General features: G+C 39.9%; 1 protein-coding gene across 1 annotated transcript; it reads left to right on the forward strand.

The window, feature by feature from the left end:
* Window positions 1–1,564: 1,564 nt before the first annotated feature.
* LOC136427990 (kelch-like protein 24) lies at window positions 1,565–11,114 on the forward strand. The gene is made up of 9 exons (XM_066417226.1): window positions 1,565–1,935; window positions 3,984–4,156; window positions 4,853–4,959; window positions 6,172–6,364; window positions 6,946–7,165; window positions 7,708–7,951; window positions 8,406–8,610; window positions 8,998–9,195; window positions 9,710–11,114. The coding sequence occupies exons 1-9, from the start codon at window positions 1,599–1,601 to the stop codon at window positions 9,920–9,922; spliced, it is 1,890 nt and encodes a 629-aa protein (XP_066273323.1). The 5' UTR covers window positions 1,565–1,598; the 3' UTR covers window positions 9,923–11,114.
* The last annotated feature ends 4,498 nt before the right edge of the window (window positions 11,115–15,612 follow it).

The following is a 15,612-nucleotide window of genomic DNA, read 5'->3' on the forward strand; positions in this document are numbered from 1 at the left end:
CCTTCCACAACCTTTTACCTCCCCAACCAAAGTCAGGCACTTTACAGCGGGGAGGACAAGCGCCTTTTCCAAGGACACAACATCTAGCCAGGAATGCCTGGAATCGAATTCGAAACTGTGACCTCTTTATCTCGTTTCTGCTAGCCTAGTCAAGCCACTTGGTCATTGGATGCCACTCGGCCTTTGGTCTGCTCCATCTTTAAGTAGACCGATTTGCAGAGTTTTTCATTCAGTACATTGCAGTTTTTCATGACAAATATACGTGTAAACTTTTGTCCCTCGTTAAACGTGCAAAATTTCTGGTCTAGCTGAAAGTCACTTACAGAAGATTTGCGCATTTCTGTGTACAGTGAACATTCTAAAACAAAGTGTACTTCATTTTCTACATAAAGATTGTTACAAAATGTGTCTGGGCTTGGCTAACTCTAAAATGTCCAATCTACCAAGTTTAATCCAATTATGAAACTGCTTCACCAATGGTTGTTTAGCCAATGTAGTCACTGCTAACTTTTGTGACATTTGTGTTCAACGATTCATTAACGGTAGTGCAGCGCCCCCTGCTTGATTTCAGTTATACTGCGTCTTTTGATATGTCCCACTATGTAACAATACCTACAAGAGCAGCTAGTAGTTTTCTAAATTCACATCTTCCTCCCCTTTTGTTTTCTATCTCTCTTGGTCTTTAGCATCGTATTATCATATGAGGGGCAAATTTCAATCAAAAGCTAGGCATATCATCTATTGGATTCAAACTGAAATTTCGATCACTGGCCCATTGTGAGGTGAATGTACATCCCAGGAATCTGATATGTCAATGAACTATACTACAACGACTTTTCCAATGGGCCTTCTTTCCATTCGACAACGATGGGTGCATTTTAATTCGTCGAATAGCGAAACAAATTATACGGAACTCATTTGGACTTGATATACGCACAATTGTGACAAGGGTACCGTATTGACAGTTTTGGGCTTAGGTAAAGTTTGCGGCGGTCTTTTTTTTCGCTTACCAGGCTGCACAACGGTGGGTCAAATCAAATGAACAACATCTTCACCGCAAACTTTTTTTTCGCCAAAAAATGTCAGTACGGAACCCATATACGGACTTGATACTACTGTAATTCACTTAAAGTTCACGGTAGCAAAATTTCACGGTGTAAGAAAAATGGACATTTTCACTGAACTTCACGGTGGTAGCAAGTGACTTGCAGAAAGGATGTGTGAAGGAATCATAAATAGGTTTTTCACTGTGATGATAAGTTCACGGTCTAGAGGTGACAGTGAAAACAGTGAACTTAAAGTTACAGTGAAAGAAACAAGAACTACAGGTACAAGTATTATCCTACCCCCCCCCCCCCCCCCCTCCACACTGACACACACTTTTCGCAGAATAACTGCAACGTTAACGACCTACGGTACGCTGGGTTCAGGAGCCTTTTGCCTCAGCGCTAATGAATGGAAATTAATTGCACGCGGGTTGACACACGCGGGCCGTTTTCTGACAAATACCATGAATAATTCATGACGGCAACAAGATGCGTTCATTGTCCTCCCTGCCCTCTTTTCTGTAAAAGCCATCAAACCGTGTCTTCTGACAAATGCACAACATGAATGGGACTGACAACAACACGTCCCTAACTGCACAGCAGCGTTTATTCTACAACACGCTTGCTCAATTTTACGAGACAATTGATGAGCTAGAAACGTCAAAATTCGATATGACGGGAAAACCCAAAGGAAAGGAAGGCGAATTGAACAACCTGGCACCAAGGGACGAGTTCGAATATTTCGATGCGGCTCACGCAGGTGTGACTCTCGGCAGTCTGAACGAGCAGCGCCGGGAGGGATCGTGCACCGACACGGTGGTTGTGACGGGGTCGATTGAGCATCACTGCCATAGGAGTGTTCTGGTGGCTAACAGCAATTATTTCAAAGGTGAATTTTGAATCTTCAGACTTGACATTTAATCATCTTTCCTTTTTTTATATTTAGATAATCAATATACGCTATCTTCAGACAAGTATGATACGTTATGTTATTAAGTTATATATTATATATATTTAGACAAGTGTGACATATCATGTCAAGCCAAGTGTAACATCTTGTTGGACAAATATGATATGTAATGTTCAGACAAGTGTGGTATGTTATATTTATACGAATGTGATATGCGGTATGAATCTTAGGAAAAGACCACCTGTATAACAAAATGGCTACAAACAAGATAACGTAAAAGGGCAACGTCTCAATGGTTCTGACTGTCCATGCAACATTCAATGGTATGACCACCGAAAATTTTCAAAATAATCATTATCGCCAATTTTGCCTCTAATTTTTTCCTATGTAAAATTTGCCCGTCGATTCACCGAGTGTAACGTAAAAACAATTATCGCGGTGAATAAGTATCATTTTTGGATCCACCAAGGCCGCAACTCTACAGCGGGTGTCTCTCTGGACTTGCGGCACGTTGGCGACCTCGCTGCAGCCCAGCGATTTGACAGAGCGCTCAGCGAATTTCATCGATAAATAACGAATCATTTTACGCTTTGTAAGTTTTGTTGTCATTTCAGCCATACTTGCACATTTTACATTATACTCCCATTACAAAGTCAAGGGTAGCACAAATCAAATTTAGGTCGCAGTGAGGTCGCAAACGTGCCGCAGTCCTGTGAGACACCGGCTTAAAGGAATTTACATATTTGAGGGTGGCACGAAATGTAACGTAGGGGCCCTCTGACTTGTGTCCGCTAGTTTATAGCCTGCCTGCTTTTCTTAAATATTTGATGGCGATGCTGATCACAGATAACATTAAACGCGCCACAGGTACTAATATCCATCATGTCTTACATGCATAATTTATACCCTTCCCTCCCAAGGACGAATTTACGGTTCACCGATTTGAAACCAATAAATACATTTTCCTGTTTGACTTTTGATGTCGATGTTATGTTTGAGCATAGACCGTACTTCTGAATCATACTGGTGGAATTAAGGTACAAGACAAAATGGTAATGAACTGTAATATTGGCGTCGCAACTGGACTAATGACATTTAAACTAACGATGAGAGATACAAGTCCATTAACGAATAACAATACAGCATTTGGGGTAGGCAGTCTGGGATGGAATGAAAATGTAAAATAACACCAAATATTAATTTTAAGAATTTGAAAATCATGAAGGAATTAGACGTGAATTATGTCAGCCAAACCTAAACCACCTTCCTGCACCTGGGGTAGTTTTCTATTTTTGTTTGAACATATTTTTTTGATCATGAAATCTTTTTCTTTGATATTTTTGGTGTTTGTCACATAACATATTGTTACTATACAATCGGGAAATCATCGCGTTTTATGCATTTATGACGTTTTATAATGGATTTTTGTATCCCCGTAGTGAAGCCGTATCAACTAAATGTTTTGTTTTTATATATGTTTGTGTATGTCTGCATGAACACACACGATAACTTAAGAAAGCTTTGATGGATCGTTTTGATATTTGGTATGTAGACAGGTCGTGGTCCAATATGGCTAGATTTTCGACCCCTAGAGGCTTGTTATGGTACTGCAGCGTAAGTCCATTTATACACCTTTGGGTAGATGAATACAATAGAATTTTGACATTTTTAAAGTTTCATGGTAGAAATTTTGTTCCACCCGTTGAATTACTTTTTTTAGTTATATTTTGTGCCAAGTTGGATAGATGCAATGGGAATTTCGACTATTTTTTTAGAAAGGTGTTCATGTTAGTAATTCTGTTCCCGTGGAAATATTTGTTTTAACAGATTTTATGCCAAAATGAATAGATACAATGGCAAATTTAATATGTGTTTTAAATGGTTCATAGTAGACATTCTGCAACGTGGAGATAAGTTATCTTAACATACAAAGAAAATGTTGACTATTTGTTTGAGATTAGTATTGATAATCTACGCTTGGGAAAAAATCAAAATACCTTACAGTTGATTCTTCTCTTTCGTTTCAGCCATGTTTACGAGTAGCATGAAAGAGGAACACGAGGGAAGGGTTGAGATAAAGGAGGTGGAAAGTGACGTCGTGTCAGCGTTGTTAGACTTCAGCTACACGGGAAGACTTCACATCACAAAGGGCAACGCACAGTCGCTCCTCGAAGCTGCGACCTTGCTGCAATTCGACAAGGTATACATCTTTACGACGAATTAAACTGTTCTCCGACTCAAAGAAGTTAACTCATGATCACCGGAATTTTAAACTGATTCTCCCGGTATTTCTTAGCTTTCTGACCGACTCTCTCTAGACACACGTGAAGTTTTATTGACTATCCCTATGACTTTTTTGACAGGGGTGTTTCATCCCCCCTGGATTTTCTGTGCTAGGGTTTCTTCCCTAGGACTTTTGTGCAGGGATGTTATCCCTGGGTTTCTCTGCAGGGTTTTCTTTCCCTTTACCAATTGTTTGCTTTTATTACAATTTTTACCAAAAATTACAAAATACATTTATATATGAAACATATCTACATGTACATGTAAAACACTACACGCTTAACACATTCAAATCATAATAACCGCTATACAGGCACAAAAGAATATAAAACAAAAAGATTAACATCATATCAAAAAATTACATTATATGGAAAAAAGATGTGAGAAAAAGCGTATATAAACAAACCTTAGTTGCAATGTGTCAAAACATAGCTTAGAAATGTAATCATAAACACCGCTTACATATAGCAACTCAATCGTTGCCATGGCAATGCATTTTATTGCCTTTCTTGTTTAATGCTTGGGACAATGTACATCATTAAACATATTCATTAGAAACTACGTGATATTCCTATCTTTGAAGGTTACATTCTTTTTTCTGTGTTCAAATAAGGTGCTAGAACCATGTTACACCTTCATGGAGAGGAACATGGATTCGTACAACTGTCTTGGTATGAACAACGTCGCCGAGTCCATCGGGTGTCAACACCTGCAGGAAACGTAAGGGTTACCTTCATCCGTGTACCTACAGGGAACGTAAGGGTTACCTTTATCCGTGTACCTACAGGAAACGTAAGGGTTACCTTTATCCGTGTACCTACAGGAAACGTAAGGGTTACCTTTATCCGTGTATCTACAGGAAACGTAAGGGTTACCTTTATCCGTGTACCTACAGGAAACGTAAGGGTTACCTTTATCCGTGTATCTACAGGAAACGTAAGGGTTACCTTGATCCGTGTACCTACAGGAAACGTAAGGGTTACCTTTATCCGTGTACCTACAGGAAACGTAAGGGTTACCTTAATCCGTGTACCTACAGGAAACGTAAGGGTTACCTTTATCCGTGTACCTACAGGAAACGTAAGAGTTACTTTAATCCGTGTACCTACAGGAAACGTAAGGGTTACCTTTATCCGTGTACTTACAGGAAACGTAAGGGTTACCTTAATCCGTGTACCTACAGGAAACGTAATGGTCACCTTTATCCGTGTACCTACAGGAAACGTAAGGGTTACCTTTATCCGTGTACCTACAGGAAACGTAAGGGTTACCTTGATCCGTGTTCCTACAGGAAACGTAAGGGTTACCTTTATCCGTGTACCTACAGGAAACGTAAGGGTTACCTTTATCCGTGTACCTACAGGAAACGTAAGGGTTACCTTTATCCGTGTACCTACAGGAAACGTAAGGGTTACCTTTATCCGTGTACCTCCGGGAAACGTAAGGGTTACCTTTATCCGTGTACCTACAGGGAACGTAAGGGTTACCTTTATCCGTGTACCTACGGTCTAGCACAAACACCTACCTGGTCATGACTAGTTAGGATTTTGCTCACTGGGACTGCAGCAGCAGGAAAAAATGATTGGCTGCTGTGGTAATTAGATGAAAAACATTAGATGCTGCTAATCTTTTGTTCTAGGATTCTAGTATTTTGTTAATACTACAGATTGCCCATTCTGATCACTTCGGCGGTTGAAATTGAAGAGAGATTGTGCTTCAAGCACAATTACTAGGAGTAGACCCAATATTATCATGGACTTACTTAGACTAAGTTAATTGCATCAAGGAGGTAGTCTATGTAACATCCTTGGTCGCAAAGAATAGAGGGGTGCTAAAAATCAAACTTCATGCAACAGTGATAATAATAGTCATTCATTTGACATAAACACAATACAGGATGTATGTGTTGAAACGACCTTATTATGTTCACAGATCCAAAATGTTTTCATTGAAGAATTTCGCCGACGTAGCTAAGGGTGAGGAGGTGGTCCTCCTTGAGAAAGACGACCTTGTGCGCTACCTGTCTAGCGACAACCTGAACGCGAGACGTGAAGAGGTCGTGTTTTTGGTCGGGATGAGGTGGCTGAAACATGACCTTGACAACAGGAGGCAATATATTCATGAGGTTTTTGTTGCTATAATGTTATTTACTTCCGTGTGGGGAGTTTTTTTTTTCGCAGTAACATCTAGTAACATAATTCCGCCAAGGTACATAATTCCGCCAATATAATGCAAACTATATATATAAACTGTGCATACCTGTGGGGTTCTACACTTGAGATCTCTCAAACACACTGTTTTTCAAAGTGGCGGATTTATGAAACCCGATGTATTAATGTTAATGGAGGTTATCTGTTTATTGGTTTCTTCGTTTGTCTGTCCGTTGCTATTCAAATTCAGTAAACTGATTTCAAATACTTGGGAAAAAAGCATGAGCTTAGGCCAAACGTGCCAGTAAGGTCGACGTCCCATAATAGGTTATCTCAATAGCTGTCTTCAATTTCTTACTATATGTCTGTTGTTTTAAGAGAACCAGACTGGGAAAAATACATGAAACATTCACAATGATGAATAAAACAATACATTCAAAAGACAAAATAGATATGTCACGAAAGTGTAAGCTTTTTTTTTCGATTTCCTGTTTCCTGTGCTTTACATTTGCTTGTCGTATGTTAAGTATATGACGTTCCTGCCCTGACTTTGCAGGTCCTCTCTACCGTGCGTTTCCGGTTTATCAGGCCCAACTTCCTGTTGGATCACGTGGACACAGATGACCTGGTTCAAAACTCCTCCAAGTGTGAGTCCATGGTAGAGGAGTTCAAACGGTACCACATGCTACATCTGGACTGGCACGACTTCGCACCGAACCCGCAGTACAAACCCAGAAGGTGCCTGGCGTCAGAGGTGGTCGTCATAGTCGGAGGGGGTACGGTGCATCCTATATCATAAATTCTAACAGGATTTTTTTTACTCTGTGGACAGAAACTTAGTTTTGGGGTCTGTCTGTCTGTCTGTCTGTCTGTCCGTCCGTCTGTGTTGGTGTGCGACTAAAGATTACATATAGTTTTTATCTACACAGAAGAATGGCAGGAAGTTAGTAATAGGACACATAGGTCAGAGATGGTAGAACAACTCGCTAATTAAACATGGCAGATATTCCAGGTCATGGGATCAATGGAGGAGGCTACTTATTCTCGGGAACGGATAGTTTTTTGGTCTGCCTATCTCCTTTTTCTCGAATTTTTCTCTAGTCACGGTGACTGTACTTGCAAGTGGTCAATGGAAAAAAAATGATGGTAGTCAAGCCCTTATTTGCAAAGCAAAATTAAAGAACTCAATTAAACAAGACTGTCTCAATCAGACTTATGACCCCAGACAATTTTTTTCTGAACCTTCCATATCATAATGGAAGTTTGAATTCTTTTTGAGTCTTCATAGAATGACAAGTTACGTGACACTTTATTTTAGGTGAGAGAGGTGGGAAGCAGATGTGGAAGAATAGTGACCGTGTGATAGCCTACAATCCGCTTACGAAAACGTCTGTGAAACTGCTGAGTCTGCCATCTCGGCCGGTCATGCCCTCTGTCGTCGCCCTGCGGAACGACATCTACATCACAGGAGGAAAAGTTGATGACGTAATCAGTAATGAGGTGTGGAAGTTCGAGTCAAAGGTCAACCTGTGGATGAAAATGGCGCCCATGAAACACCGGAGGTATATGTCAATTTCTTAGGAAATTAATAATTGCTGCATCAATAAGATAGTTAACGTTTTGAAATTGACATGCACGAGTTCAAAGGTGAAGGCCCCTAACTAGTAACGTCCTTGTTTAGACCATGTTTGATCCAATGTCCACTCTTCTTTTGTGTATGTCTCAGGGGCCTTCAACTCTGACATATTACCCATAATGCATCACACTGTTCATGCGCAGTTCAAACCATTTACCAGCTTATTTTCTTCGTAATGTATATCGTAAGATCAAGATGAAAAAACGCAACATCGTGAGTATATACTGATATTGGTTTATGGAAACTGATTATCAATACAGCAAATAAACACATTGTACATTAGTATGAATTGTACATTTTTGGAAATGAATTGTACATTTGTTGGAGCTAGCAAATGTAGATGCAGCAAATACTAATAAAAGGTATGCTAACAATTCCAGATACGCACATGGCTCTGGGGTTTTGGATGCAACGATTTATGTGGTTGGAAGTAAAGAAGACGAATCTAAGAGCGCCCAAGGAGAAGGAAACGAAGAGTCGTCAGTGCTACGAACGGTGGAGAAATACGATTCCTATATCAATCGTTGGGAGGACTCAGCGCCCCTAGCGAAACCTGTCAGCTCTGCAGCTGTGATAGGCTACAAGGTTTGTTGTCACCAATTTCAGCCTATATTTATCAACGCCACCTCAATTACTCAATACTAGTATGTGTCTTATAAACATGAAATGAAAATATAGTGTCAATCAAGATACAAAATAAATCTATTCATGGTTCTATTCAAACCATGTTTTTAGGCGTTATCTTTTAGAAAATCACATGCAATTGAAATCTCTATTTTCATAAATTCCATGATAATTTCACGCCATTGTGTATACTTTATAGCATTGGTTACCACTTCGGTCTCTTTTGTATGCCCCCAAAACGTTCAAACTAATTCGATTTTATTCGAGTACAAGGGTCACTTTTAAACTTATGGAATCTTCTCATATCTGACCTAAGACTAAGAGAATCTTTATTGCTTTTGTCAACAGAGGAGACTTTACGTTATTGGAGGGAACGGTTCCTGTAAGTTGATCCAGAGGTTTACTCCAAGGAGTAATCAATGGGATATCGTGGAGTCGTCTATGGTCAGCAACCGTTGTGCGCCCGCAGTCGTGTTGGGCGGACTGATCTACGTGCTCGGGGGCGGGTCCCGGAGGGTAGTGGTGTACGATCCGGAAACAGAGAAGGTCGGTTTACTTTTGTCTATTTGTTTGTATGAAAGATCTCCATTGGTGACAGCACATGATCATACTTAACTGATCATTCTGGATTCGTAGATCATAACAAATACATCACGTTGCCAAACCTATCAACACATGTATCTACACTTACGATAACTCTAGTTAGAGTATTGCAACAACATTCAGATAAAAGATAATGATAATGAAGCTGGGAGGTCAGATGTCGGAGTACACAATATCGGTGGCGATGCCGATGGCGCTATTAGCTCTGTGTTTGTTTGGCTCGCTACCTTCGCTGAGAAAGTGAATGTATATGTAAACAGTATAACTCGAGAATGCCTGGGTGGATTGTCTTCACACTTAGTATGTGGGTAGGTCTTCTTGAGACCTCAAAATTATAGATTTTGGGCCCCCTCAATTCAAGACATTTTGTTAATTTTTACTTTTGACAATGTCTGCTTGTCATTTTGTCACCTTGAAAGGCAGAAATGAAATATTTAAAACATTTCACTGTTTCCAGGTAAGCCGTGTGGCTGACATGAAGTTCCGACGCGGTTTTCATGGCGGCGCTGTTGTGGAGGGGAAGATTTACGTCACAGGGGGCGTGGCCACAGGCGACACCGCTGCGCATGACACCATCGAGTGTTACGATCCTAAAACTGACACTTGGTCCATTTCTGGGAAAATGATTGGACCGTTATCAATGCATGGATGTGTGTCAATCTGCCGTTAGTAAATCTTACTAATTCTCTGTTACATCATACGACGAAATCTTTACCTATTTATTGAATAAGTATTGTATTAATTCATTCCTCATGCAAATGTGCAATTTCTTTAGAATTTAGACCTGGATGTAGAAGGAATTGTGTTATTCCAAATTTGGTTCAGTTGCAATGCATGCGGTTGTAAGGTACATGATAAGTCAAAGTTAATAGGGTTATTTGGTAGATAAGAGCATAAGTGTATTTCTCCCGCCTAGTTGCTATGGGTTCATGGGCCCTATTACGCATGCGCAGCGAAATTTAGAGACATTTTAGGTCATATAGAGACATGATTATAAACAAAACCAGTTAGGGTAATAGTATCGCTCATTTTGCTGCGCATGCGCAGTTGGAACCATGAACCCCCTTATTGGATTTACTTAAGACCCACTTTCCATTAGACGCTGCGACTACGCTGTGACCGCTTTTTGAACCAAGATCATGTCGCTCAAAAATGTTAATAGATAGAGAACAAACTTTCCTACGTTTTGTGTGTTTTAGTGTCCTCTAAATCATTCTTTATATCAAGTTTGAATCTTATTCCAATTATGAAATCAAGGGTCACACAAATGCAGTTTGGGGCCATTTTACCGCAAGCTTAGGCCGACTGGTCATCACAAAGCTGTAACTCGTACGGTGCCATAACTGGGAACCTTATACAGAGATGTACTTACTTTGATGATTCCAACTCTGTATCGTGGTCTAAGCTTTGCACGATGTACTTTGATTTTGAAAAATGCTAGTATTTCCAATTTTCAAATACGATTACCTGTGCTTTTGTGCGATGTTGCATACAATTTACATGACATTCTGTCCAAATAAGAAAATGAAACACAAAGAGCAAAGAAACAAATCATGTTAAGATATTTGATTCTAAGATCTTTTCAAAGGAATGGCCGTGGGGGATTTTTTTATTCAATAGAGAGAAGATACTTTTGCCACGTTGACAGTATTCTAGAATCCACAGATTTTCTAGAATCCCTCTGATTTGAACGGATCGAGTTGGAAAGGCAATGATGTATTAGAGGATTAAAATCCCACCCTCATCAGAAATTGTGCCTACGCGTCGAAGTTTTCGGCAATTGTCTCGCCCTTCAAACCCTGTGAGACAATATTACCTCATGTACTCGAGCAACATGACCTAATTGACTTGCTGGCATACAACCTTGTCTTGGATTCGTTTTCTATTGACCTCTTAAAATTGCCCTCTCCTCATTAACGTATCAATTCAGAATTTTAGTTTGAAACCTGGTAACTCCTATCTGCCCTTTGATCACCGATGAAGGTCAGCAGATGCTGTCTGACCTTTTCTGAATTCACATCCGGTTGCTTGAGTTACCTCGAGTATTTTACAATGTTCCAAGAAACAGGTAGTTACGTGTCCAAAGGAACTAATTACATAAAGCAATACTTGTTAATTCCCTCTCTGCTAGGGTTGTCCCATGGCTAGCATTGATCAAGGTTTGATTGGCAGAGATATGCAACTGCAAAGGACTCGGTAAAGGTCGCACGCATTAGCTGCAACGTTGAGTGGCAGAAGAGTCTTCTAAAGCGGTCCTAGCTTTAGAAAAAATCTGAAGCGGTCCTAACTTAAAATCTTCTGTCTCCGGATAGACCTTTACACCTCGGAACGGACAGAAGTGTATTACCATTCCACCTCCTTCGATGGACATAAATAGAAACTTCATGGTATGAAGAAGATTAAAATCTAGTCTTTTATCGACAGACTAAACAGGCTCTCCTCAATATGTCTTGACACTGCCCTCTTGTCCACTCATAGTACTGTCACAATCGGAACAGGAACCCTTAGGGAACGATCCTCCGTGAACTGACTGTGGTGTTTGCGGTGTGGCTAAGGTGTTTGATACCCTCTTTAACTACCGATACGCATGTAAGACTAATCCATCAAAAGGATTTTGATTAATAGGTACTAGGACAAAGACCCGGACAAAAAATAAGTTGTTCAAAGTATGAAAATCTCATATAAGCAAAGAAGGCATTTGTAGCATTTGCTCATAAATCATGTAGATGACGCCCTGTACCCTGATTTGCATGATCAAATAGTGATAAACTTAATTTTTAAATGTTGCAAGAATGAAAGTTTTATCATTTACCACTACGGAATTATAGTGTTTTCTTGTCATTTATGCATGTAAGGTCATGATCAGCATATTGGATATCTATCGATATTCCTCTTTATATTAAAGGCAGAGTAGGAAGCCGGAGCCTGACATCTGCTTGGAGAACCTGCGTATGTACGTAATTTGAGCCAGTGGTGTCAAGCTGCACCCTATATCTGCTTTGGAAAACCCATACTAGCGCACAGTCACGAAAGGTTACGGAATTAATGACCGGGACCACAAGCCCGTCAAAATAGAGGTGGTTTTAAAACATCACATTACCGATAAAAGCTGCTACGGTGTAGAAAAAAGTACATCAACCTACTAAACGATATGCCAAGTTACAAACCAAGTCAAATCGAACGTGCGTTCTTTTCGGGGTCACCCTCGGTAATATGCAGGTTTTCACTGTAAGGTCTTTTTTTCACGGGTGCCTTGCATAAGAAGAAAACCCACTTAATCACAAATACAGGCCGTTTTCTGCAGAGTATATCTTTGCTGACTTTTTTTTATTACATGTAACATGTAACCACGTTACCGGCGCCATAGTGTTGATGACTTTGAATGTTGAAGGGCTTGTTTACGCCGGCATTAAGGGCCCCCTCCCCTTATCCATGCGGCATGACGTCTTTCCAAACATGGTATCTAAAATGCAAGTAAAGACGGTTCAAACACACTCTTTGAGGGCTTGAATATTTCCAGACTTCTGTCTTCGAGACTTAAGAAAAATTTTGATTACTGGGTGTTTGATATTAGGAATTATTTGAATGCGAGATTTATAAAAATCCTATGACTGTTACTGTCCAGACTATGCAAAGCATTGAGATTTTGGTCGCGTTTAGAACCAATTTAACCCTATCTAGACCGGGGGGGGGCTAAAAGTGCCCGCGCCAACTTTGACATCGTATAACTGCCAAACGACGTATGGTAGGACAACCAAACTTGGTGACTTTTCCTAAAATTTAGTTGGCAACAATATTATGATAAAAGTATAAGTTCATCATTTTTCGTGTTGCCATGGCAACGGGTTTCTGGAGAGGCATTTTATGCAAATTTCACTAATTTCGATTTAAACATAGTTGTCTCCAATGTTTTCTTGCTCAACCACACTAGTTTCCTAAATTTATAACATCATATGTGATTTAATATAACTGTCATGATTTAATATTCATTAATTATGCTCATTTGATGACGTCATCGCTCAAAATCCAAGATGGCGGACAAGATCAATATTTTTTGTATAAACAGGCTTTTTTTTACCTTCAAATTCGTCACAACCTGGAATTTTCTTAGCCAGAAACATTTAGATTAATGTTTTTAGCCTATTTTGATTGTTATTTGGGGTCATACATGGAAAAAATGTATTTTAAAAAATTTCAAAATGGCCGATCCAAGATGGCGGATCCCAAGGGGTCGCTAACAACGCATGACGTCATCCTTCGACGTCAATTTGACGTCAACTTAGTCACCACTGACGTCAAATGTCTTGGCATACCTTTAAATCAATAATACGCACTATTTTGTCAAATACTTTTAGATATTATGGGAATTCCCTATTTAGACAATAAAATCACATCGATGACGTCATAATAACGTCAGATTACGTCATAACGTCACCAAAATTACAGGAATTATGAAACTTCACGTGAACATCACTCCCTGCAAATTTGGTGTTGATAGAGCATACCGTTCGGAAGTTATGAAGGGGGGTCGAAAGAGCCCCCCCCGGTCCAAGAAGTCTCAAAAAAGCCCGGTCTAGATAGGGTTAAATGAGGTATTCGTTTGGGGGTTCACCAAACACCCTCTATAAAACAGCCAACTTGGCATATCTAAGAAACATTCAGAAAAAATAAATTAAGCAACATGCATAAAACAGTAGGATTTGAGGTATTAGGCATTGGCTAATTCAATTTCATTTTGAGGAGACACGTGCGAGAGGTTGTTTTTTCTAACTATCATATTCTTTTAGAAGATGCCATAGTGAGCTTAAGTATCCCGGGATCCGCGCGGGAGCCTCGGTAACCTGATACCTTTCCTTACAGTTGGAAGTTGCAGTTAGCAATGAATTAGTAATGGCAATATATTAGCTATGATGACATAGATGATATGGAATAATACCATATAAAATAGTGCGTCAACACCCTATCTTCCAACTGTTAGTTATGGAGTAATACTTGGCGGGAGTGTTTATCAGTCCAACAGAGCTAGAATCGCTGTGTGTCTTCAATGTAACTTTTTTAGTTATAGATTGCAGAATGGAGTTTTGACACTTCTATATCTGCTTGAGGTAGAGCCGGGTGCCAAAGTGCTCCCGGCGGCAGAAACTCCCTTCTGTCCCAAAGAGAGCTCGGCCAAACCACGGTAGACTGGATGCCAGGTTATTCCAAAAGATGAAGAACCATCTCTCGAGATGTGTAGGCAGATAATTGGGGTTAGATATCACATTTGACGGACAGTTAAACTTTCCTAAGCCGGGTCCTGCGCGCTTCCTGGGGCTCTTTACCTACCTGGCCTTTAATCCTCATTTCTCGGACTCCAAGCAACATTTGGGACCACGTAAGGGTTGGCATTATCAATTTACAGGGCCACGTAGTCTAAATATGCAGTCAAGTCGTTATCTATAGCAGACGGTAATCGTTGAGCGACAAAAATTGCAGTTGTGTGAGCCTACATTTAAGAATTGGAATATGATACACGATGAATTGTCTAAAAAGACGGTAGTCTACAAGGATTTGTCTAAAAGACAGCAAAACACACAAAACGTAAAAGATCGCTCTTAGTCGTTGAAATCCGTTGAGCGATGTGTCAAATTTCTAGTCGTTTGTCGATTGCTCGATCGGCGGTTGCAGCCACTTATGGGAAGGGGGGTGTAACAGGCAATGAAAATCAGAACAGACTTTCGGTGAATACTTTACCTGATTAACTGCTGATCGGAACGAGCTATTAAACTATAATTATAACCTAACAAAGAAAGCCAAGAACAGTAATGAGCATACTGAAATAGGGAAGCATGTAATTCAGAGATCCAGGGGCTTAATAAAGGTCACCAGCAGCAAATTTTGTCAGTACCTTATACTGCCAAATTCGTAATTAGAAGGATTAGGGAGATACCAGCGCTCATAAAATGTGCTTTTATTAGTATCATATATTTTGACATAAATGTTCGATGCCTCACCATGAGATCTTTTGAAATGTAATAAATAGCAGCTTCATATTCTTCACAACCTTATAGTTTTCGCCATAAAACAGTCAAACTAGATACTTGACAGTATCTTGACATAATATTTAGCACTGTGAGCGGTTCCATCGTTACTTGGTAACCTTTCAATAAATATTCCCTCAATTTTCAAACTAGCAAGATGTGATAGGATGTAACAAGGCCTGTTGCTTGTGCAGCGCTATTTATTATCTAAGCTACTGAGTAAATGTCAATACTTCTAGAATTATTTCTACTGGTGTCTGTATCTGATAGCAAACTGTGTCGTGAGACGGTCTTTCATCAACTGCATGTGGTGTCCCGTAATCGCGACATCGTAGTTGTC

Source organism: Branchiostoma lanceolatum, chromosome 2, assembly GCF_035083965.1.
Source record: "Branchiostoma lanceolatum isolate klBraLanc5 chromosome 2, klBraLanc5.hap2, whole genome shotgun sequence".
NCBI lineage: Eukaryota > Metazoa > Chordata > Leptocardii > Amphioxiformes > Branchiostomatidae > Branchiostoma > Branchiostoma lanceolatum.